This window comes from Balaenoptera ricei, chromosome 11 (genome assembly GCF_028023285.1).
Source record: "Balaenoptera ricei isolate mBalRic1 chromosome 11, mBalRic1.hap2, whole genome shotgun sequence".
In the NCBI taxonomy this organism is placed as follows: Eukaryota; Metazoa; Chordata; class Mammalia; order Artiodactyla; family Balaenopteridae; genus Balaenoptera; species Balaenoptera ricei.
In genome coordinates, this window is record NC_082649.1 from 60,128,645 (window position 1) to 60,152,120 (window position 23,476).

The 23,476-nt window shown below is 49.6% G+C and overlaps 1 protein-coding gene across 1 annotated transcript; it reads right to left on the bottom strand.

Annotated features, from left to right (window-relative positions):
• Positions 1-20: 20 nt before the first annotated feature.
• On the bottom strand, positions 21-18,652 carry POMGNT2 (protein O-linked mannose N-acetylglucosaminyltransferase 2 (beta 1,4-)). Its single transcript, XM_059939268.1, has 2 exons — positions 18,445-18,652; positions 21-1,952 (listed from the first exon to the last, which is right to left on the bottom strand). Exon 2 carries the CDS (start codon positions 1,845-1,847, stop codon positions 105-107), a length of 1,743 nt encoding a protein of 580 aa, XP_059795251.1. The 5' UTR covers positions 1,848-1,952; positions 18,445-18,652; the 3' UTR covers positions 21-104.
• Between the last annotated feature and the right edge of the window lie 4,824 nt (positions 18,653-23,476).

Here is a 23,476-nt window from a genome sequence, read left to right on the forward strand (position 1 = left end):
TCCTCAATAAATAAATAATTCCCAGCAGCCACCCCTGGGAGCTGGCGGGCCCAGAGACACCAAGCCTGAGTAGCCACCCTCCCGAGGCCTGGCCGGACCGCTCGCTACGTGTTGCACACCAGCACGTCTGCAAAGGGTCCCTGGAGGGTCTTGTTGAAGATGCAGCGGACCCACACCAGGTAGGTAGTGAAGGGCTTGATGTTCTCGGTGAAGGTGTGGTTCTGCAGGGCCAGGATGTAAGGCACGTAGGTGTTCTCCCCCTGCTCCTGGAGCCACACCTCATACTTCACCTCCCTCACCTTCAGGTACTTGAGGTTCCACGGGATCTGCCAGGAGACGGTGAGGCGGGCCTCAGAGGCGCCCTGCACCGACGCCTGGCACCGCGCCTCCCGCACCTTGCCGGGGTACAGACTGACCGTCCACTTCTGCTTCCTCGGCCCCGGCCGGCCCTTCACCACGCGCCGTATGGTTTGGATGAGCGACGGGATGTCCACCTTGGTGTCCTGGTAGATTCGGAAGAGCCACTCAGGGTTCCGGCAACAGAGGTGCCGCGGGACCTCCCGGCTTTGCAGGATCCGGGCCTGCTCGGCCCGGTCTAGGTGGGTGATGCCCCCCTGGTCCCAGGGCCGCTCTGGGTGCGTGACCGTGTTCTCTGGCAACGTGTTCCGCCAGGCTACGTACTGGAGGTCCATGCCGGGCAGCGTGGCCAGTGTCTTATAGGGGGTGTAGTGGTCAGGGTTGACGGCGTAGGGAAAGAGCTCCACCACGGCTGCCCCGCGGGGCAGGAAGAGGGCAGTGACCAGCTGGGCCCCGTGCATGCTGACCAGCATGGAGGCGTTGCTGACCAGCCGCACCACGTCTGCAAAGGAGTGGTCCTCCAGGGACACCGTCAGGGTCTTCATCTGAAACTCCTGGGCCAGTGCCAGCAGCAGCTCTGCCTCATTCAGAATGAGTCTGTCCTGGGTGCGGCTGAAGACCAGGAGGTACTCCTCGCCCAGGGGGCTGCCTGCGTGGCTCACGTTCAGCTTTTCCGTCAGGAACCTGGCAAACTGCCGGATCTCGTTGCCCGAGACGAGGATGTTGGCCTTTGGGCCCTGGGGCTGGACGAAGCCATACTGGTACCAGGTGGTGATCTTGGAGAGGCCCACGAAGGCGTGGGAGAAGCACAGCAGCCGGCCCAGGGCCTTCAGCTGCGCCCGCAGGAGGGGCTGCTTGGGGCTGAGCAGCTTGTAGAGGTCAAAGTGGGCGCCCTCGCCCCAGCCCTCCATGAAGAAGAGCCGGGCCTCGCGGGCCAGGCCGGGGAACTGCCGCAGGGTGTAGAAGAGGGGCAGCAGGTCGTCGTGGAAGACGTGCATGAGGTTGTCAGGGTTGAAGCGGTTGGCGATGAGGGCCACGTCAGGCACGAACACCGGCTTGGGCATGAAGTGCAGGGCGGCGGCCGGCAGCTCCACGAAGTTGAAGTACTGGGTGTTGTGGTCCTCCACGGTGGACAGGTCGAGCAGGGCCGGCTGGAAGCGCCGGGAGCCCAGGCTGGGCAGCATCACGGAGGCGTTGCCGTGGAAGAAGATGAACTCCTCGGCCTCGCTGGAGTAGCAGAGCCACTTGAAGCGGCAGAGGCGGTCGGTGTGCGTGCGGCCGGTGCACACCATGTGCGAGCCACCCTCCGTCAGGATCCGCAGGGCCTTCGCGTAGTCGATCCGCATCGCGGGGGCGGGCTCCGGGGCTCGGCTGCCGAGGGCCAGCTCCTCCTCCAGGGAGGCCGCATGCTCGCGCAGCCGCACGTGCTTCCACAGCACGGCTGCCAGCACCGACACCAGGAGGGCGTTGAGCACCGCCGAGAGGTGCATCCTAGCGCCGCGGCGAGGCCCTAGTGAGACGACGGCCCCTGGGAAGCACCTCGGGCGTGGCGGGCTTTACCCATCCCTGCAGGCACCCGGAGGACCAGCAGAGGCCTGCGGGAGGAGAGAAGGAAAAGGAAAAGGTGTCTGCACGGTGTCTGGAGTCACCCCGAGCGCCCGCTCTGCGCCAGGAATTGCGCTGGGCTCTGCTACGGCACTGGATCCTTGCTTGCATCGTTCTGCACATTTGAAGATACGGTAAGCTAGACCGTTGTTCAAAAATATTCACTCCCCTCCCTCCCCTGCTGCTTCCATGGGGGAATATACATCCCTGCACCTGGACTTTGGGCGTGGCCACATAACTTGCTTTGGCAAATGAGATGTTAGCAGACAGAACATTATCAGGGGCTTGAAAAGTGCTTGTGTGACTGTCTTTGCCCTCTTTATACTTAGGATGTTGCCATGAGAAGACTGTGTTCAGCCTAACTTCCTGGTCCCAGGAGAAGAGACCTGTGTGTGGAGCACAGCTGCTCCAGCCACGCTCAGTCTGGCTCAGCTGACCCCCAGGTTTGTAATTGAGTCCAGCCAAGATCATCAGAACCACCGGTCAAACCCAGCCAAGACCAGGCAACACAGAGACATGTGAGCTGAGTAAGTGCTTCTTATTGTAGGTCACTGAAATTCTGGGGCTGTTTGTTATGAAGCACTGCTACAGCAAAAGATAACCAGCAAAGGTATCTGTGACAAGCGGCCTCAGGGAAAATCCCCATTAAGGGCCCGACATTCCTGGTACTGCAAGGTAAGAACTTCACCTTACCATGGGCACATACGGGACAGAAGGCCTGTGAGCTCAGTTCCCAGGCTGCACACCAGGACCCCGCATGCCCCTTCTCAGGACACGTGGCACACATGCATGGGGGAGATAGGGAACATCTGCTCTTGCTTAAAGCTCCTGTTTGGAAATCACGCCTGCTGGTTTTTAGATCTCCATGAAAAGATGGGTAGAAACTTGTCCCCTCAGTGGTCCACTAAGGGAACTGTGTCTGAATATCACCACTGACAATGGTTTTGTATACTGAGGCAAAACCTCCAAAGGGTTAAACTTCCTGTCCCACATACACACACCTACAGGGAGGCCTGGCTGAGCTGTGGGCATTTGCTCCCATTTTTTCCGTACCACCAGGAAGGGTATCATACCTGCTCTGAGGCCCAGGACTGTTCAAACGATCGAAGAATCTCACCCTCAGCCCTCACAGGCACAGCACGGGTAACACCTGACACCAGCCATGGGGTGAGAGAATAGGGCAGGGGCAGCTGCCTTCTGAGCTGGCTTTTGACTGCACCTTCAGTCAGCCCTGTTCATCTCTAGGGCAGGGTCTCTATAAGCCCAGAAACCCTGTAGCTGAGAAATCTGTTTAAGCATCAGTCAGCGTTTCTCAGTCATTTCAAACCCATGCACCCACTAATAATACAGAGAAACTCTTTCATGCCTCAAACTGACCTGTAAAGTCCAGCATCCCCTTCCCCCAAGAATCTCTCACACACAAGACTCTCTTCTGCAATATCTGCTCCCCAAAACAACAGGATTTCATCAACTTCTACCTTCTGAAGTTCATATTTTATATCTATATCTGTAATATGTAAAATAATATTGCTGCATATACTTTTCCAAATATATGTGTCCCCATCTAGAAATTCTCCACCCAGCCTCACCAGCTAAGGACTACTTTGCTATAAGGTTGAACCACGTTAAATTGCTGATAGTTGACAATTTCCGACCAGTGTCCTATGGTCCCGCCACGGGAACCAACTATCCTTACCACCACCGTGGTACAGACAGTACCAAGGCGGCTCGAGAGAGAAAACCTGGTGTACCCAAATAGGGGAGAAGAGACAGATCTCCCTTACAGAACTCCAGTTAATAAATGTAGAAGCAATGATGGAAAAAGAAAATCACCATTTGGCAAACATCACAGCAATAACTGTTTCAGGCAAGATCCACTGATGGATGCTAAAATTAGTGGGTGAAAGTATGATGAGAAACAGGAAATTTGCATAGTCTCCAAGTATCTCCCTATGAGATACATATTAATGACAAAGGTAAAAATAGAAATTTTACAGCAGAGAAGCTTGGCAGACATCCCCTGAACCAAATAATCAACATTAACATCACCCATAATAATATAGTGACATCGTGTACCCCTTGATATGATGTGCTGAGAAGGGTACCTCATTTCTGGAGCCTTCTTGCCCAAACTACATAACTTCAATCTATATTTCTAAATGGGGAAAACTTGGTTCTAGCTCCAGTTCTAGCTCTGAATATGGTCTATAGATTAGTTAATAAAGAAAACATTAAACGCAAATTGAAGGATATTCTACAAAATACCTGACCAGGACTCTTCAAGAGTTAAAGTCATAAAAGACAAGGGAAGACTGAGGAGGTCCCAGATTGGAGGAGAGTAAGGAGACAAGGCAACTAAATGCAATGTGGACTCCTGGGCCAGAAAAAGGACATTAGTAGGACATTGGCAGAATCTGAATAAGGCTCATGGTACAGTATCAAGCCTGTGTTAATTTCCTGGTTTTGATACTTATACTGTGGTCGTGTAAGATGTTAACATTAGGGGAAGCTGAGTGAAGCGTTTTTTGTAACTTTGATGTAACTCTCAAACTATTTCAAAATAAAAAGTTATTAAAAAATTAGATAACTTAAGAAACAAGAGGACATAAGTATTCATAGGTAAAATAACATGTATGTGGTTTGTTCTGAAATACTCCAGCAAAAAAGGCATGGAGAGAGATGGAAGAAGACAGTAGGATACTGGTAGTTGAAGATGATGATGGGGTCTTTTTTTGATCCCTTTTGAGTTTGTTTGACATTTTGCATAAGAAAAAGTTAAAAAGGAAACAAAGACTCAAATAGATCACTATTACAAAATGACAGAATACTGGATAGTGGATGAGTAATAAATTAATGCTCAGAAAAAATAATAAAATAAAATAAAGCTTTCCCTGGAGGGAGGGGAGGCAGAAGGGTGCGGCATGAGCTGGTGCATGTTTTGCTCTGACCGTAGACAAGAACGGCGTCCAACAGCAGCTAAGGCTAAAACACACACCCGGGGAACATCAGAAAGCAAGACCCCCAGGAAATGAGGAAAGACCCACCTCCAACCTGAGCAGGCATCTGGGCCCCCAGGTACTCACCGCCTCTCCAGTGAGCATTCTGCTACCTGCCCCTCGCCCAGGTGTCCTCGTGGTGAAAGGCAGGCTTGGCAGCAGGCGGGGAGGTGGAGCAGGGGCCACAGGCAGGCAGGAGGACCGGGGGGCTGTGTGTGCAGCGGCCAATCCCAGTTAAGTCACTGAGCTTGGGGGCCTTGGGGCAAAGCTTATGGGAACCAGGGAACACGGGGGTAGGGGCCTCGTGAGACCAACAGGCAACCAGGCAGAGACCAGCCTTAGGGCCTGGGGAATGGGAAGGACGGCTTCTAGTCAGATGGTAAGTCCTCCACCCACCCCCAGGCCCTGCCGGAATGGCGCTGACAGAAGGCAGGACACGTGCAGACTCGCCCACGTGGACCTCTCATGGACGCTTCAGGCTTTCCAGTTACCCTTCCAAGAGGGAAAATGGGAGAAAAGGTTTGCTGGGGATGGACAGAACATTTCCCTAGAAATAAAGCATGGTGGTTAAAGCATGGGGCCCTGAGGTCAGATTGCCTGGGTTTCTAACTTTACCACTTACGGGCCAAGCGGCCTGAGCCAACATCTGATGGGAACAGTCACATAAATCCCCCAATCCCATCCTCCCCACATGAGATGGCCCAGAGGCGTCTTCTACACTGGCTCCCAGAGCTCCTAATGGATTAAGTGGATTACACAGTTACCCGCAGTGGGAACTAGCCTTCTTCCCCACCCTGTCTCCTTTCTCCACTGCCCTGTTCATGTGTATTGCGATCAAGTGCAAATAATCTACCTGCACTTGAATCCTTGTCTCAGAATCTGCTTCTGGGGGAATGTTAATTAACACAGATATTATTGTATTTTGCCCCTGTGGAGACAGATGGAAAGCTGCCCTTGTACTCTCCCCTGCTGTGAAACAGCCAAAGTGTGGTAGTGAGAAAGCCAACAAGAACTCAGGCAGTCACTGCTTATCATAAAGCCCTTCCAGCCTGTTCCCCACGGTCCCCACTCTGTGTCTGTCCACCCCCCCACCCCCAATTGCACCGCAGCAGCCCGCAGATGCCTGGAGAACAGAAGGATCAGGCAAAGTCCTCAGAAATGTTTTCAAAAGATAACAGATGGAGACAAAGAGTACATTAATCAGACCCCTGGCTCTAAAGAAGCCAAGATTCTCCTAAGTCCTGTCTGCTGGCCGAGGAGATACAACTTCTCTGGACCAGGTAGCAGGCTGCTGGAAGAGGAGGGCGGTGTCCCTGCTGCCTTCCCCGGTGGAGTCTCATTACGGAGGCAGATTAAGAGCAATGCTGGCCAGGGGCAAGGAGGCAAATAAAAGGGGCCAACTCAATGGCCCTGGAGACACCTTCTCTGCTTGCGGTGTGCCGAGGGCTGACTACGGAACTGTGTTCTTTGGAAATAAACTTGTTACATGGAAAAGACAGTCCCTCTTGGACTTCTAAGGTGCGGCATCAGTAGCTTGGATGGTGTTGTCTTCAGCACACCTACTCCCTGGCCTGGGGGTCCCAGGAGGGGAGGGGCCTGTCACTTATTATGAGCAGACCACTCTGGTCTCAAGTTACCTGTCAAGCCACTCTGTCCCAAAGCCTGGTCTGGAGCAGGGGACCCTCTCCCAGGAGAGGTAAGCGGCAGGGAGACCAGGGGAGGACGGCCATGCTAAGACAGAACAAGGCCTCAAGGCTTACAAAGGGCACGTGCCCAGAGCACCTGTCTTCCAGCAAGGAGGCAAGCTCTGAACAGATCCCCAACCCCTCCTGAGGCCTGGTTCTGTGGCACATGGTGGAAAGCTGTGCCCTTGAGTCGTCCATGACATAGGTCCTGAGATTCCCTCCTTCATTCTCTTGACAACAGGCTCGGTTAGAGGTGGGCAGGCAGGGCGCTGACCTTACGTAACTACCACTATGGCACAGCCAGCAGCCGAGCAGGATGGACGCCAGCCACGGCGCTCCTCCCCCCCGGGGGGCAGCCCTGGCGGGGTGCGGGGCAGGGCAGCCTGAACTTCCCGTTGACTCACTCAAAGGAAGATATGTCCGTATCGCCATCCATTTCTATCTATATCTATTCATGAACCTGAGTCCAAAGACTTAGGAGAACATGCAGGAAACGGGAGTGAGGCTCTGCATCAGCCTAAGTTAGAGTAGGGTATGAGCAAGAGATACAAACATTAAAAAAAAAAAAGAAAAGAAAAGACACCCCCATCCTCAAGGTTCTCCCTGTGGCAGAGGAGACAAGAGGCTGCTGTGAACACCTGACGTGGCGCAGCTGTCAGAGAGGCAGGGAACGCGTTCTCGGGAGCGCTAACGGAGGAAGCATCTTCACTGCTGGGGGTGAGGCCGGGCCCCCACTGCTAGACGCGCTCCTCCTGCCCCACGAATGTCAGAGAGGCCCTCAGTACAGGCGACAAGCTTTCCTCGTCCAGTGGGACCAGCCCAACCCCACTTCTGGTCACTTCCTGGGTCCTCCTGATTAGACACTCATTTGGCCTTTGGTTAAAAATCTGTTTCCCACTGGTCTCCCCCAAAAGGCTCCCCTAGAGGAAGAGCATCGTCAGGTGCATGAGAGAAGAGTCTGCTTAGGAAGCTGGGAACCCTGGCAGCTTTCCCACACCACGGAAGTGCATTCAGTCTGGGCGAGTGCGGGTGTCAGGACACACACAAGACGGCAGAGGAGGTTTCAAGCCTCCTTCCTCATGGTGGTGGTCAAGAATTCTTCCCAGGCTCTTGCTCACGCTCACCTTCCTTCAGACTACATGTGAGCTGGCTTTATGATCTTGGCACGTCCGTCCACCACCTTAAGTCTCAATGGCCTCATCTGTACAGTGGGAAGAATAACCTCCTCGGGGTGTTGTAAGAATAAGTGAGCTAAAGCATGTAGAGTATCTAAACAGGCCTCAAAGCACATCAGCTGTCATAATTATATTTCCATTAGGGCTCCTAAAATTAACAGTGAACGAAAACCAGGTACCAAACTGTATGGCCCCAAACCAATTCCCAAAAGGGCTGAACCCCCAACTGCTTTGGGAAGCACCCTCACCATCTCCCAGCTTTGCTCCATCTTCCTAATGACTTGTTTCCTTTCTCTGCGAAGATAAATTTAGAAGACGCTTCTGCCTGGTCTCAGCAGCCAGTTTCCAGTACAAAATTAACATGCAGAACCCCTGCCACCCTCAACATTTTATGCTGGCAGGGTACTTAAAAACTATTTGTGCATTTCCTCATTTAATCGGAAAACCAACATCTAAGCGGCTAGCAAAGCACCAGTAACATTTTCCCCATCTCACAGATCAGGACACAGAGGCGAGGAGAAGCTAAGTAATGTGTCCCAAGGCCCTCGGCTTGCATGGAAAGGCGTCAGGATTTGAACACGGAGCGCGTAAGCACTGTCTACGCTAACAGGTGCCCAGGCACCCCTGGGACCTCATCTTCTCTGCATTCAGGGCAAAGAGGTCCCGGGGACTCAAATGTCACCACGTTTGTCATTCTCTGCTTCCTCTACCTCGGGCTCCACATTTAGGACCCAATGGATATGGGGCACAAAGAGCTTACTGGCTCAGCCAGGACAAAGAATGATAGAGCAAGAATGTTTTTCAATGGTATATTTTTAGTGTTAGAATATTTTCATCAGAAATGTACTCTACGTAAGTTTGGTAGATATAAGATGTTTATCTAGCTATTGTTTCTTTAATTTTGCTGACAAGTCAATACATAGAAGAATGGGTTCAAGCTAAAAAAAAAAAAAAAAAAACAAGAATATTTTTCAAAAGAAATGAGAAAAAAGAAATAAGGGATTAAAAACATGCTTAAACCAGCCCTCTAGAAACTGAGGCAGATAGAGGATACTGCCAATTCACCCCCCAAAAACTGCTTTACTCAGCTCCTAGACCAGATACGTACTACCAGATTCCCACAGACGGCAAATCCTCCTTTCCGGGATCCCATGTACTCCAGGAAGCACCGGAGGAAGGTGCTGATGCTGCCGCCACACCTGCAGACACACTAAGAGCCGGGCAGGAGGAGCCACCACTGTGGAGGCTCCCGCCCGAGGCTGTTCATCCCACACTGGGTACAGGCTCCACTCCTGGGCGGCCCTGCCCGGCTCCAGACACAGGCACAGAAAAGCCATTCACAAGGGCCCTGGCATCTCATAAGGAGTACAAGCCCCAGGAATTCTAGGCCTAGAGCAGGGGGTACAGACTCACATGCTTACTAAGGCCAAGAGCCAATGGGGAAAGTGAAGCCAGGAGCGAGCAGTGTGACCCGGAGACCAAACGCCCAGGTTAAAGTTCAAGCTGACGAGGGCCTGGCAGGAAAGCGGCCCAGTGGTACCTACTAGTATTAGTCTGCTCCGGCTGCCAAAACCAAGTACTACAGACTGGGTGACTTAAGCACGAGAAATTTATTTTCCCACAGTAGTGGAGGCTAGAAGTCCCAGATCAAGGTGTCGACAGGTTTGGTTTCTCCTGAGGCCTCTCTCGATGGCTTGCAGACGGCCACCTTCTCACTGTGTGCTCACCTGACCTCTCTGTGTGCGCTGGAGGGAAAGAGATCTCTAGTCTCTCTTCTTCTTGTTATTAGGACACCAGTCCTATTGGATTAGGGCCCCACCCTTATGACCTCATTTAACTTTAATTACCTCCTGAAAGGTCCTTTCTCTAAATATAGTCACATTGGGGTTTAGGACTTCCACCATGAATTTGCAAGGACACAATTCAGGCTGTAACACTACCCTTCTGGTTTTTCCAGAGAAGCCAGAAATCCATTTAAAATGTGAAATGTCCTAATCTGTAATTTCTGGCAACTATTCAACTTGAGTGAAGACGACAGGTAGGCCCAAGGGCTGGGGCTGCTGGCCTTATTGTTGCTGGTACAATGGGACCAAGGATGTAAGCTCTGGTCTAAAGTGAAGCCCTCTCCTGCTGGCCTGGCCAGCTGCACTGGGTTCCCAACTGCCAGGACCAGCCGCTGTTCACCAGCCACTCCCCCAGGAGCAGGGCTGTGGGGGTGGGGGGAGCTGGGACTGCCAGCACCTGCCAGACCCAGGCTCAGAAGACCAGCAGCGCCCACGGCAAGATGTGGGGTGGCAACAGCGCCTGCAGAAGGTTTTATATGAATAGTATAACAATCTTACTTTTAAGGGTTGTTCATACTCCCGACTGAAAATCGTAGAATTCTTATTTTGTCATTTATTGAAAAAAACTGCTTTTATCCCAAATGCAGCCTGAATTACTAGTGCTGAATTATGGAAGCTTTCTGTCCTGCACTGATGTGTCTCACACGTTGTGAGTTAGGGAAAGCAAACAAGTTCCAATAACTCAAACACCCTCAGAATGATCTCTCCCCCCGCTCCCTCCCCCTCCTATTTATTGTTACCAGAAGCAGTGTGTAGAACTGGTACTCCTAACATCACGCTTCTATGGGCTCCAAAGTTAGATCTCCGTCCAGTGCTATTGACAAACCTGAAGAAACACTGACAAGACATCAGGTTTTCTGCCAAAAGCATTTACCCTTTGGCAAAATGTTGGCAGCCTCTGAGTACTCCTTGTAAAACCTAACATTTAATTGACCAGGCATATTTAACATTCAGTTAAGAGTTCACATGCTTAGACTAAAAACTTAATTTAACATGGATAGTAACTCCTTGCTTTAGTATAACGGGCAAAGCAAGGCAAAGCTGCAGACATTAATCCTGGGTCAAGCTAAAGATAGTGACTCTACTTCCTTATCAATTAAAGAGGATGGAACTCCTTGCCGGGGGTGGGGGGCAGAGGAGCAAGAGAGTTCCAGTCTGTGTGACTCTGGTAGGATACGCGGTGGCAGGCTTTGCTGAGGACAGCCAGGGCTCCACAGCGCTCAGCACAGGCGGGACAGCTGAACAGACGGAGGTGAGCCCAGCCTACCTCCGACGCGGAAACCCCCGCTCGCACAGCCTGCTGCGCCACCACCTGGCTTTTGCTTGGCACCCATGGGTCACTTGCAAGTTAGAGCTGCCTGTGTTGGCCCTTTCTGGCAAAACAGAAAAGCACTACTACACACCAATGTGGTCACAAACAGGGACGCAACAGAGAACAGAATCGTGTGAGTCTCGGCTGTCATGCTCACCCAGGTGACACAGAACACGCCTGCACCAGGTTTTCTACTGAAACTGCAAATTCAAATAAAAACAATTCTTACAGGAACTGCACAGTCCCCAAAGTGTACACAGATCCATTTGGGCCCTCAGGTCCAGTGTGAGAAGACTGAATTCATCAAGAGGGTCAGAAGGCCACTCACTACAAGAGGCGTAAAACATTCACAAAGAAGAAGGAAGAAGTGTGCCTGACAGGAAATGGTGCTGTGAGGCACCATTGTCATTTATTGAAAAAAACCGCTTTTATCCCAAATGCAGCCTGAATTACTAGTAGCTTCCGTGAGGCCACCCACGGAAGCTACCTGAAGGGTGAGGGAGTTCTGAGCAAGGTTTTGGAGGTGTTTTGGTGGTCTGGGGGCTAAGAGGAGTATCCCTGTTAGGTGTCCACACATCCCTGCTGACAATGACTGCTACAAACCTCCAGCCACAGCAGACATCACTGTGCCCAGTTCTCACATCTGCCCACCAAGAAAGTCATGGGGCCACCAAGGCAGAGGCTCCTCTCCCATCCCAGGGCAGTGATGGCCAGGCCTGAAGTCATGCACAGCTGAAAGGGCACTGTCTTTATAAGACAGTGGGGCACTCAGGCTGCAGAGCAAGTGTGGCCAGTGCCAGGAGAAGGCAGGGCGTGAAGCTGCCAGGAGACCTGTGTTTCACCAGTGGAGCCCCTTGGGCTCAGGTGACCACTGGCGAAGCCCTCTGCTGGGGGAAGCCGTGCGGTGTTCAGGTCACAGCAGTCCCTGCCAAAAACCCAGGGAGCCTGGAGCCCAGCATTAGTGAGTGGAGGGAGGTGACAGGCCTCGGCTTGGGTTTTCCTTTGGCCTCATCACCAAGGTGTCACCCTCAACTCCTCCCTTTCATCACCACCATCACCACCACCACCACCAACTCCACCACCTCCTTCATCATCGTATGAGAGCCGATATCCACTGGCCAATCACTAGGTGCCAGGTTCTCCAATTTACATGATGATCGTCATGTTATAGATGGTAGAACCAAAGGGCAAAGAGGTTAGAAACCTGCCCAAGGTCACCCAGGAAGCAGCACTGAGACTCTAACGCAGTCAGGGTGGCTACAGGGTCTGTCATCTCTGTTATCTGTTTTCCTTTTATCTGGAAATAATCCCAGACTTACAAAAAGTTGTAGGTATAATACAAACAGCTCTCCTACATCCTTACCCAGATCCAACAACTGCTAATTTGACACATTCGTTTTACCATTCTCTCATTCTCTTTTTCTGAACTGTTTAAAAATAAGCTGGAGGGACTTACCTGGCGGCGCAGTGGTTGAGAATCCGCCTGCCAATGCAGGAGACACGGGTTCGAGCCCTGGTCCAAGAAGATCCCACATGCCGCGGAGCAACTAAGCCCGTGCGCCACAACTACTGAGCCTGTGCTCTAGAGCCCGCGAGCCACAGCTACGGAAGCCCACGCGCCTAGAGCCCGTGCTCCCAGCAAGAGGAGCCATCACAATGAGAAGCCTGCACACCACAACGAAGAGTAGCCCCCGCTCGCCACAACTAGAGAAAAGCCCTCGCGCAGCAACAAAGACACAACGCAGCCAAAAAAATAAAAAATTTAAAAAATAAGCTGAAGATGTCTTGCCCCTTTAACCCCTAACACTTCAGCATCTATTTCCTAAGAATGAGGACATTCTCTCATATCACACAAAATCGGGAAATTAACATTGATATGATACTGTTATGAATCCGTGGTCTCTATTCTGTGGTGCAGAATCCAAACCAGGATGAAGCCTGGCGGCCAGGTAGCATGTCTCTCGTCTCCCCCATTTTGGGCAGCTTCTGAGCCTTTCCTTCCCTTTTATGACCTTGACAATTTTTAACAGAGTCAGATATTTTCTAGTATGTCCCTCAATTTGGGCTTGTCTGGTGTTTCCTCATGATTAGACTGAGGATATGACCTCTGTCAGGAATCAGAGTCTACATGCTTAATTGTTAATATGAGACTATTCCATGTGAATCCTTCTGGGATACGTCCAGTGGGGCAGCCAGGATCAGGAAGGATCCAGAAACCCCATCCTGTGTAGGATGCTCAAAGGAGTAGGGCCCCTTCCTTGCGGAAGAGAAGCCCCTGGAACCTGGGCATTCTTCAAACACCTGAGGGGCTGTGCAGCAAGAGTGAGGCTGCTCCAGAGGGGGGGCTGTACCCCTCTCTAACAGAGTGGACACATGTGCATGACGGTGACATGTGCAACCCAGGCCCCAGGCTGAAGGGCGGACTTCAGGTACCTGTAATTCCCAGCAGCTGGCTGCCACTCTGCACCTAGCACGGTGGTGTGGGCTGCTCCAGGGCACTAAAGTAAGGCCTGAGGGGGAGTCACAGGAAGGGGACTCCAGCTTGGGAGGCAAGAAGAGGCTTCTCTAAGGGTTAGAGCTGTTCTAACACTGAGGGATCGGCTATTTTGTAAGGCAGTGAGCCTCTCCCCTGCTGGGCAGTGGTCCAGTAAACCGAGGTCAACCTGTGAGGCTGGCGGGGGCTGGACATGGGGTCCCCCAAAGCAGTATCAGCATCACCTGGGATATGAGAAATGCAGAATTTGGGGCCCCCTCCAGACCTGCTGAACCAGAATCTCTGAAGGGTGATTCAGGAACCTGTGTTTTTTAAAAAAGCTTCCAGGTGATTCTAGCGTGCACTCAATTTTAAGAAGAACTCCTCTGAGGTTTTTCTAACACTCCACAATTCTGCAATTCCCTGCTTCTAAATACCCAGCAGGGCATTTCTGTCCAACCCAGGGTAAACAACCAAGGACAACCCTCCCCTTCAATAAAGGCTAGTAAACCCTTTTCCCAGCCTCTGCTAAGACAATGCATAAGCCTATGTTCTGGGGCACACTAAGAAGGCTGCCATACTCTAAGCCCCTTTTGAGAAAAGGTTCCCCAACCGACACCTTCCCACACAAGCTGCATCACTTATAATGCTGAAGTGGCAAAAAACCAGCCCAGGTCTCTAGGCCACAGCTAAATGGATGCGAGCAGAGCCTGGGTCTACAGCAGCCACTGGTGGGAGACCCTGAAGAGGTCAGATCCAGCGGTGGCGCTTGTATCAGATGTCCACACCCGCAGGCCCGCAGGCAGGAGGTAGGTCTCCTGAGAAATGAACTCCTGAACAGAGTAAGGCTGGACTGCTTCTCTGGCCCTTACAGTGGCCACTGTACATCCCTCTTGGAAGCTCTGGGACCCAGCATAACGGTGGTAACTCCTGAAGCCCCCCAGGATGTGCCATGATTCCTGTCACAAACCCCCACTACTGAAGGACCCTGAGATGTGTCTTGTCACTGGGTGTGTCTAAAACAACCGGACCCAAGGGTCTGTAATGGGGACAACAGTAATAGTGACAGTACAGCAGACCAGGTCCCCAACCCCTCCCTGAAGCCTGGCCCAGGGCTGAGTACCCACTGCCCAGCCAGGAAGGGGCCCTCTGTTAAGCTTTTAAAAGTGGAGAAAGGAGACAACTCTTAGCATTAAGACTGTACCGATGGTCATCACCACTGGCAGAGTGAAAGGTGTGATTCCCTGATAGACCCTGGGCCCTGAGTATGTACCCAGGGAAGCCAGACAACATGGAAGGATCGATAGCTCTTCTGAACAGGTCAGGAAAAGAGGATGCTGGCCTCTGGGCAGGGGGTGGACGTTAATGCTACCAACATCTTACTTTACTGAGCACCTACTATGTGCCACGCACTGTTCTAAGCCCTTTCTCTGACCCTTTTCACTTAAGCCTCACAAAAGCCCTCCAATGCAGGTACTCGTATTATCTCCATTTTCTTTTAATATGAAAAACTAAAGCTTCGTGGGGTTAAGTACTTTCCTCTAGGTCTTGCAGCTCAAGCAGGAGCACCAGAATTCAAACCTGTGTCTGACTCCAGGGTCCACAGTGCTTCAGACTCAGAGGTACAGTTGGTGATGGAGAAGCAGGGTAGACCTCAGAGCAATGAGCTTTTATCACTCAAGGGCAGAGCAGGTGTGGATGCTCTGGTAATGCAGACCCACAGGCCCTCAACTGTACCTTAGCAACCAAGGCTTCTCTTGTGTAACTACTCCCCACCCGGCCAGGCAGAGAGATGCCCGGCGCTGGCAGGTGGCTCAGGGAGCTGTGGCCATTCTCTCACCCCAAGGAAGGTCTGGAGAGCACAGTGGGGTGACAATTATCCCACCTGCCCCGGTGCTGTGCTGACAGGGTTAATCCACCAATTTAGAGTTACCACCACAGCTTTTTATAGCTAAAAGAGCCCTTAGAAATTATTTGCTCCAACTCTTTATTTTATAAAAGGTCTTGAGAGGCAGTGGGAACTCTCACAGGCAGCCGAGATGAAAAGAGGAGGGTGCAGGCTCTCCTCACACCCACAGCTCGCAGGCGAACCCCCTCCCCAAAGCAGACATCGGGCCCAGAAGAAGTACGTGGCTCCAGGACTCTTCCCAGCCCCTAGACAAGATCATTTCTTCTCAAAACCAGGCTTCCGGGTCTCACCCAGCTTACGCCCTTCCCCAGCCCTGTGGTCCAGTGACGAGAGCCTCTGGGGGCCACAGGGCTCGTTTTGGCTGCCTCTTCCTAAGGCTTCACCCTCCAGCCTCGGCTAACCTTAGACATGGAGAGGAAGCACACTCAGCCAGGCTGCAGGATCCTGCCTCTTCTCCAAGCGGTTCAAGACCCCCTGCTGTAACACTGGAGGCTGCCCCAGGTCACAGGTGGACTTTGAGAACTGTGAAGACCCCGGGCAGCAGAGGAAGGGAATTAAATGGCACCAGTTCTGGAGCTGAGATTCCAGGATATGAGCTCTGGTCCTGACACTTAGCAGCTGCATAACTGTAGACCAATTCGTCTCTCTTTTTATTTTTTTTTGACACATAAAAAGGTGTACATGATTAATGTATATGACATGATAAGTGTGGAGATAAGTATATACCCATGAAACCATCACCATAATCTATGCCATAACCTATCCATCATCTCAGAAAGTTTCCTCTGCCCTCTTATTTATTATTTTTTTGTGATAAGAACACTTAACATAAGCTCTACCCTCACAGAAAAATTTGAAGTATATAATACAGTATTGTTAACGTAGGCTCTATGCTGTACAGTAGATCTCTAGGACTTGGTCATCTTGTCTATCTGAAACTTTACACCCTTTGACTAATACCTTCCCATTCCCCCCTCCCCACCCCAATCTGTGGCAACCACCATTCCACACTCTGCTTCCATGAGTCTATTTTAAATTTATCCTTTAAGCGATATCATGTAGTATTTGTCCTGTGTCTGCCTGGGCCAATTCTTAACCCCTGCAAGCCTCCATTTCCTGGTCTGAAAAAAGACACAATTATACCTACTTCACGGGGTGGTTCTGTGAATTCAAAGAGACAACCCAGGCAAAGCACAGTGCCTGACAATTATTTTTATAGAACTATTATTAATCGTAATAATGCTATAACTCCCATTCACTGGCCCTTACTCTAGGCCAGGAACAATACTAAGTGCTTGACATGAATTATTTCATTTGTTCCCTCTTACAAATCTAAAACAGGTGTTACCAATTTCATTCCACATTTGAGGAAGTATGCTCAGAATTGTTAAGTGAATTGTCCAATGATGCACAGCTATTAAGTGGTGAGGCTGGGTTTCGAACCCGTTTGACTTCAAAGCCTATGATGACATTTGTGGTCTCTGCCTTTCGTGTTCATGATCTTACACAATTAAAAAACCTATCAGGTGATAAGCAGGTCCTGGGAGAGAGTATCCACTGACAACCAACTGAGAGTAACGAGGACCCTTGGGGACTGAAGCATTCGGTAATTTAATTTTCCGGTTAGCTCAATATTCACTAGAAACCTGTGTTTATTGCTAAATATTTTCTAAAGCAAGGCTCAGAGGCAAGAACTTGCCAACCAGAAGGTCAGTCTGAAAGACACTCTGACACCTGCCACATCAAGGCCACCAGAATGCTCACATGCCACAGTGTGGGGGGCGCCACACTCACCATCACCAGCACCCCATCCTCCCCTTTGATGAGGATCTCCACTCTGCTGCTCCTCGCCACCAACCCCACCCCGCCCGGGGGCCCAATACTCAGGAACTGATGTGCTGTCCATCCCCAGGGAAGAGGGGACCTGTGCTCTTTCCTGGCTCTGCCACCCAGTGGGACTCAGATTTCTCATTTGTAATGTGAAAGGATGAGCTGAAGATCTCCAAGATCCACGAGAGTCAGAGGGAGCAGCTAGTTCCAGTGAGACGGACCTGGGTTCCAATCTCACCTCTAACATCTTCTGTTGTTAGCAACCACAAGTGCTAACATTTGCTGTACATTCACTATACACCAGACACTGGGCTTCGGATTTGTGCAGCATGATTTCATTTAATCCTCACAGCAACCCTGTGATGAAGGTACTTTTATCCCCATAAAAGAAACAGAGGCTCAGAAAGGATAAGTGACTTGCTCAAGGGCACACAGTTAGTAAATGAGGGCCAGGATTTGAATGCCCAGCACATATAACAGTAAACATTTGGTGAATGAACCCTGTTCTGTCTGTGCTCTTAGCCACCAAGTCCTATCAAGTTCACCCCATAACCAATTCCATTCCCTTCTCCCTTCCCCCAAAAGTAGGTTCTGAGGCTTGGTTGGCATAAAGTAAGCCAACCCTATCCGCCCACCACCAGGTGCAGGACTCTGGCCTGAGGACCCTAGACCTTAGCAGAGGATTCCCATCAGTGACCGGGAGACAGGTTCCTACACACATAGTAAGGCCGGGAGTCCATCGGGTCCCTCCTTCAGAGGCTACCCGAGCACTGTCAAGCAGGCCGTGGCAGGCTCTCATCACTAGACACACAGTAGGCACCCTATGGAGCCCCAAGGAGCCCAGGGATCAGTTGTGGGCTGCCCAGGTACTGCCTTCAAAGGGAGCTCAGGAGGCCCAGGCCCCCTCCGTGCACTTTGCCTGGCTCCCCTCCACCCGCGCCTCAAGTGCACCATCTCCCCAGCAAAAGGGCGTAGGCACCCGCTGCCAGTGCCAGGCCCGAGCTAAGGGCTTCCGCCGACACGCCAGGGCCCGCAGCACCTGGACCCCGAGGGTCCACCTCCCCTCACCCTCGCCTACCTCCCGCACCTCCTTCAGCCCCATCACACGTCACTCCTCCGATCTGCAAATTCCCCTCGGCTCCTCTCCGCCCCAGCGCTCCTGTCGTTCCCTCCCGGGGGAGGTCAGGGGGCCGCTTCCTCAATTCCAAACCCAGCCGGGTGGCGGAACCCTAGCCCGCCGCGAGGGCGCGCATCTCACCTTCACCCCGCAGCCGGGCTCCGCGAGGCTGAAGCTTCCAGGCCGGCCCTCCGAGGAGCTGCTTTGGCCGAACCCGCCCCCGCCGCCCGCTCTGAGCCGTGGAGGTCCAGGCAGGGGTTGCAGGCTCCGCCGCGCCGTCTGGTCAGCCGCCGCGGGGCTCGCAGGTGGACTCCGTGCGCCTGCCCAGCTGGCGAGCCCGCGCGTCACTTGTGCACGTGCGCAGGCTCTCGGGTTCAGCCTCCTGAGCCCGAGGCCAGACCCACCTCCTTGGCTCGCGGAATTCTGGGAATTGCAGTTTGCGTCCGGTGACAGCCCGCTCCTTCAACCCGCGGAATCCTGGGAGTTGTAGTTTGCTCCTCGAGAGGCGGTTTTGCTTGGTGTAAAGTTTATACAATTATGGGAGGCCTGATGACAAACTTAAATGCAAGTTAAACCAACAAGCAGATGTCATTTATCAAATCAAAGTAATTAATACGTTCACATGCTTTTAAAAAATATATAATACTATGGGGGACTTACATACAAAAGCACCATTCCTCTGCTCCAATCCCCCAGCCCCACTCTATCCCACCAGGACCCACCTGCTCCTTAAGGGCAACATTCCCAAGTCTTAGGGCTGCTGCATCTGGCATTTACTGCTGACTGTCGATATATATATATATATATCCCTACTTCTTCATTTATGAATTTTAGACCTCTTGACTTTTTGCTAGTATAGATGAAAATTTTATTCATTTAGATGTGCACCAACTATGATTACCTGCACCTCCACTGATCTATGAGATAACACTTCTGTCTCTCGAATTGGGAAAACCCTGTATTTCATTTATAATTATTTTAAATGATAATGCCCAAGTGGTGAGGCAGTAAAAGTTCGTAAATTTATGCAGGGCAATTTGACAATACAGTCAAAAGCCTTTAAAAACATACAGACCTCTAACCAAGAAATACTAATAAATGTGGATGAGTGCAAAGGCTGAACAGTGTTGTTTATAATGATAATAAGTTATAAGGCTGGAGTGGCTATATTAATTTCAAAGTAGAATCAAGAGCGAGGAAAATCATCAGGGATAAGAAGGGATATTACGTAATGACAAAAGGGTCAATTCACCAACAAGACATAATAATCCTAAATGTGAATGTACCTGACAATAGAGCCTCAAAATAAATGAATCAAATACTGATGTAACTAAAAGTAGAAATAGACAAACCTGTAAGTACAGTTGGAGACTTCAACATCCTTCTCTCAACAACTGATAGAACAACTAAGCAAATAGTCAGCAAGGATACAGAAAACCTCAACAACACCAAAAACTAACAGGATCTAATTGACATTACATAACACTCCATTAAACAACAAAAGAATACACATTTTTTCAAACACTCACAGTATATATATTAAAATAAACTCTATCCTGGACCATAAATATAAAAATTAGCAAAAGACATGAATAGACATTTTACTGAATATATATATATATATGGCAAATAAATACATGAAAAATGAAAAAATGTTCAACATCACTAGCCCTTAGGGAAATGCAAATTAATACCATGATGAGAACAGCTAAATTAAAAAATAATGTCAATATCAAATGCTGGTGAGTATGCAGAGAACTCTATCTCTCATACATTGCTGGTGGAAATAGTTTGGTAGTTTCTTAAAAAAAATAAACATGCACTTACCATATGACTCATCAATCACACTCCTGGGCATTTATCCTGGAGAAATGAAAACTCACACAAAAACTTGTACCAATTGTTCACAGCTGCTTTATTTGTAATACCCCAAAACTGGAAACAAACAAAATGTCCCTCAACAGATGAATGGTTAAACAAACCGTAGTGGATCCATACCATAGAATACTATTCAGTACTACAAAGGAATGGACAATTGATACAGGCAACAACTTGGATGGATATCAAAGGCATTATGTTGAGTGAAAAGATGTCAATCGCAAAAGGTTACATATATGATTCCATTTATATGACATTCTTGAAATGATAAAACTGTAGAGATGGAGAACAGATTAGTGGTTGTCAGGAGTTAGGGATGGGGTAGAGGGGGAAGTGGTGAGTGTGACTATATAAGGGTAGCAGGAGGGAGATCTTTGAGGTGCTTGATTGTGGTGGTGGTTACACAAATCTACACGTGATAAAATGACACAGAACCATACACAACTTTATACCAATGTCAAACACCTGTTTTGGGTACTGTACTATAATTATGTAAAATGTAACCATTGGGGGAAACTGGATGAAAGGTTCCATGGAACCTCTCTCTACTATCTTTGCAACTTCTTATGAATCTATAATTATTTCAAAATTAAAAGTTTTTTAAAAGAAACAAACAAACAAACAAACAAACAAAAACCATGGACATTACTTAGGTCCTTAGCCATACAGGATTGATTAAATAACATCATGGACCATCTGAGAAATCATTAAAAGAATGTTGCAAAATAATATTCACTTAACACTTGGAAAATGTTTCATATTATATCATATTTAATTTTTAAAAAGCACCAAAACATTCAAAGTGACTCCTCTTTAAAAAGAGTATATTTGTGCAAAAGAGTCCAGAAGGATGTCAGCACATACCCTGTGTAGTGAGATTATAGATGATTTTTATTTTCATCTTGTTCATTACCTATATATATATATTTCTCCCCCACCCCCGCAATGAACATGTATTTTAATTTTAAGGTTTAAATTTAAGTCGTATTTAGTTTTAAAAAAAGCTCCTAGGTTGAGTTCACGGTTCTCTACAACAGCTGTCCCCAACCTTTTTGGCACCAGGGACCGGTTTCGCGGAAGACAATTTTTCCACGGACAGGGCGGGGGGCGGGGGGCGGAGGTGGGGATGGTTCACGCGGTATTGCAAGTGATGCTTTGCTCACCTCCTGCTGTGCGGCCCGGGTCTTGACAGGCCAAGGACCCGTCCTGGTCCGAGGCCCAGGGCTTGGGGAACCCTGCTCTACAAGAAGGCCAGTAATGGTCAGCCGATGGAAAGAGGCACCAAGCAGCCGAAGAAAGCATCCCATTACCAAAGGTGGGAAGGGATTGAGTTCTGGACAAAGCAGAGTCTTCTGGTTAAGATCCCAAAGGCCACAGCCTGTGGGTCCCCTAGGACCCAGTTTGCAGACAAGGATGATGTTTCATTTTATGAGCCAATCATGTTTTAAAAACTATTCTGGTTGTGGAACATTAGGTAGTGCTTTACTTGCTGGTAGGAAGCTTTAATAGACTGGGAAAAAACAAGTACTTTCCTTTGTAGTAAATACCCAAGGTGGGCTGAGTAGCTGTCTTTTTGAAGTCTTAATCAATACTTTCAATAAATCAAGTATTTATGCAGCACCAAGCTGGGTTTGGCATTCCTCATGACTGAGTCCTCTCCCTTCCTCTGGGGTCACATTCCCTTTCTATTTCTATATGTGGATGACTCCCAAATCCACATCTCTAGTCCTGAGTTCCAGATCCACACTTCTGATCAAGTTGCTTGGGGCGTATTTCTACCTGGCTTACCTGACAGCATCTTAAAGTCTATGTGATGAACATGACGATGATGGTAATGATTTTAAATAGATCTGCAAATGATTTTACTCTCCTTCCTTCAAAAGATGAAGTTGAATTATTTTTCCCTTGAATAACTTAGTGATTCACTTAGTGGCATAATGACTCACTGCTAATAAATAAAATATGTCAGAAGCGATAATACGTGATTTCTGAAACTAGGTCTTAAAAAAGACATAGCATCTACACCTCTGTCTCTGTCTCTGTCTCTCTGGTAGCCTTTGGAACATAGCTGCCATGTCATGAGGAAGCTCAGGCCACATGGAAAGGACATGCATGGGCACATTTGTTTGCTAGGGCTGCCACAGACTGGGCGGCTTAAACAAAAGAAATTAATTTTCTCACATTCCTGGAGGCTGAAAGTCCAAGACCAAGGTGATGGCAGGTTTGGTTTCTCTCCTGAGGCCTCTCTCCTTGGCTTGCCGATGGCCACCCTCTCTCTGTGTTCTCCCATGGCCTTTACTCTGTGCACAAGTGTCCTTGGTGTCTCTTCCTCTCCTTATTAGGACACAAGCCCATCAGATTGGATTAGGGCCCACTCTAAATGGCCTCGTTTGAGCTTAATTACCTCTTAAAGTCCCTATCTCTAAATACAGTCACATTCTGAGGTACTGGGGGCTAGGACTACAACATATGAATTTTGGGGGGGGGACACAATTCATTCCATAACAATGGGTGTACCAGGCAACGGCCCCAAGTAGGCCTTCAGCTGACAAGCAGTAGCAATTGTCAGACATGTGAGTGAATGAGCCCTAAGGTGATTCCACCCTCCAGCCTTCAAGCTACCTCAGCTGATACCCCAGACATCACAGAACAGAGATAAGCTGTTCCTGCTGTCGTGTTTAAATTTTTGACCCACGGAAATTACAATAAGTAATACATGATTTTTGTGATTCTCAAGCCGCTATGTTTTGGAATATGGTTATGTAACATTAGATAAATAATATCCTTGTATTACACTTGTCTAACACTGCATAACAAATCCCAAAACGTACTGGCTTAAAGCAACAATAATCATTTATTATATCTCACAGTTTCTTTGGGGCCAGAATCTGGAAATGACTTGGCTCGTTGGTTCTGGTTCAGGGTCTCTCATAAAGTTGCAATCAGATGTTGGCTGAGACTGCAGTCAACTGAAAGCTGACAGAGACGGGAGGATCTGCTTCCAAGGGGGCTGGTTCACGTGGCTGGAAAGTTTGTTCTTCTCCATGTGGACCTGTCTATACGGCCTCTTGAGTGTCCCTGTGGCCAGGCAGTTTGCATCCCCAGAGCAAGTGATTTAAGAGACCAAGGCAGAAGCTGAGAAGAGACCAAGGCAGAAGAATACCTTTTGTGACCTAGCCTCAGAGGCCTCATACCATGTCCCGTCTGTGTATTCTATTGGTCACATAGGTTGACACTGATGCATGTGGAAAGGGACCATGCAAGGGTATGAATACCAAGCGACAAGGATCTTTGA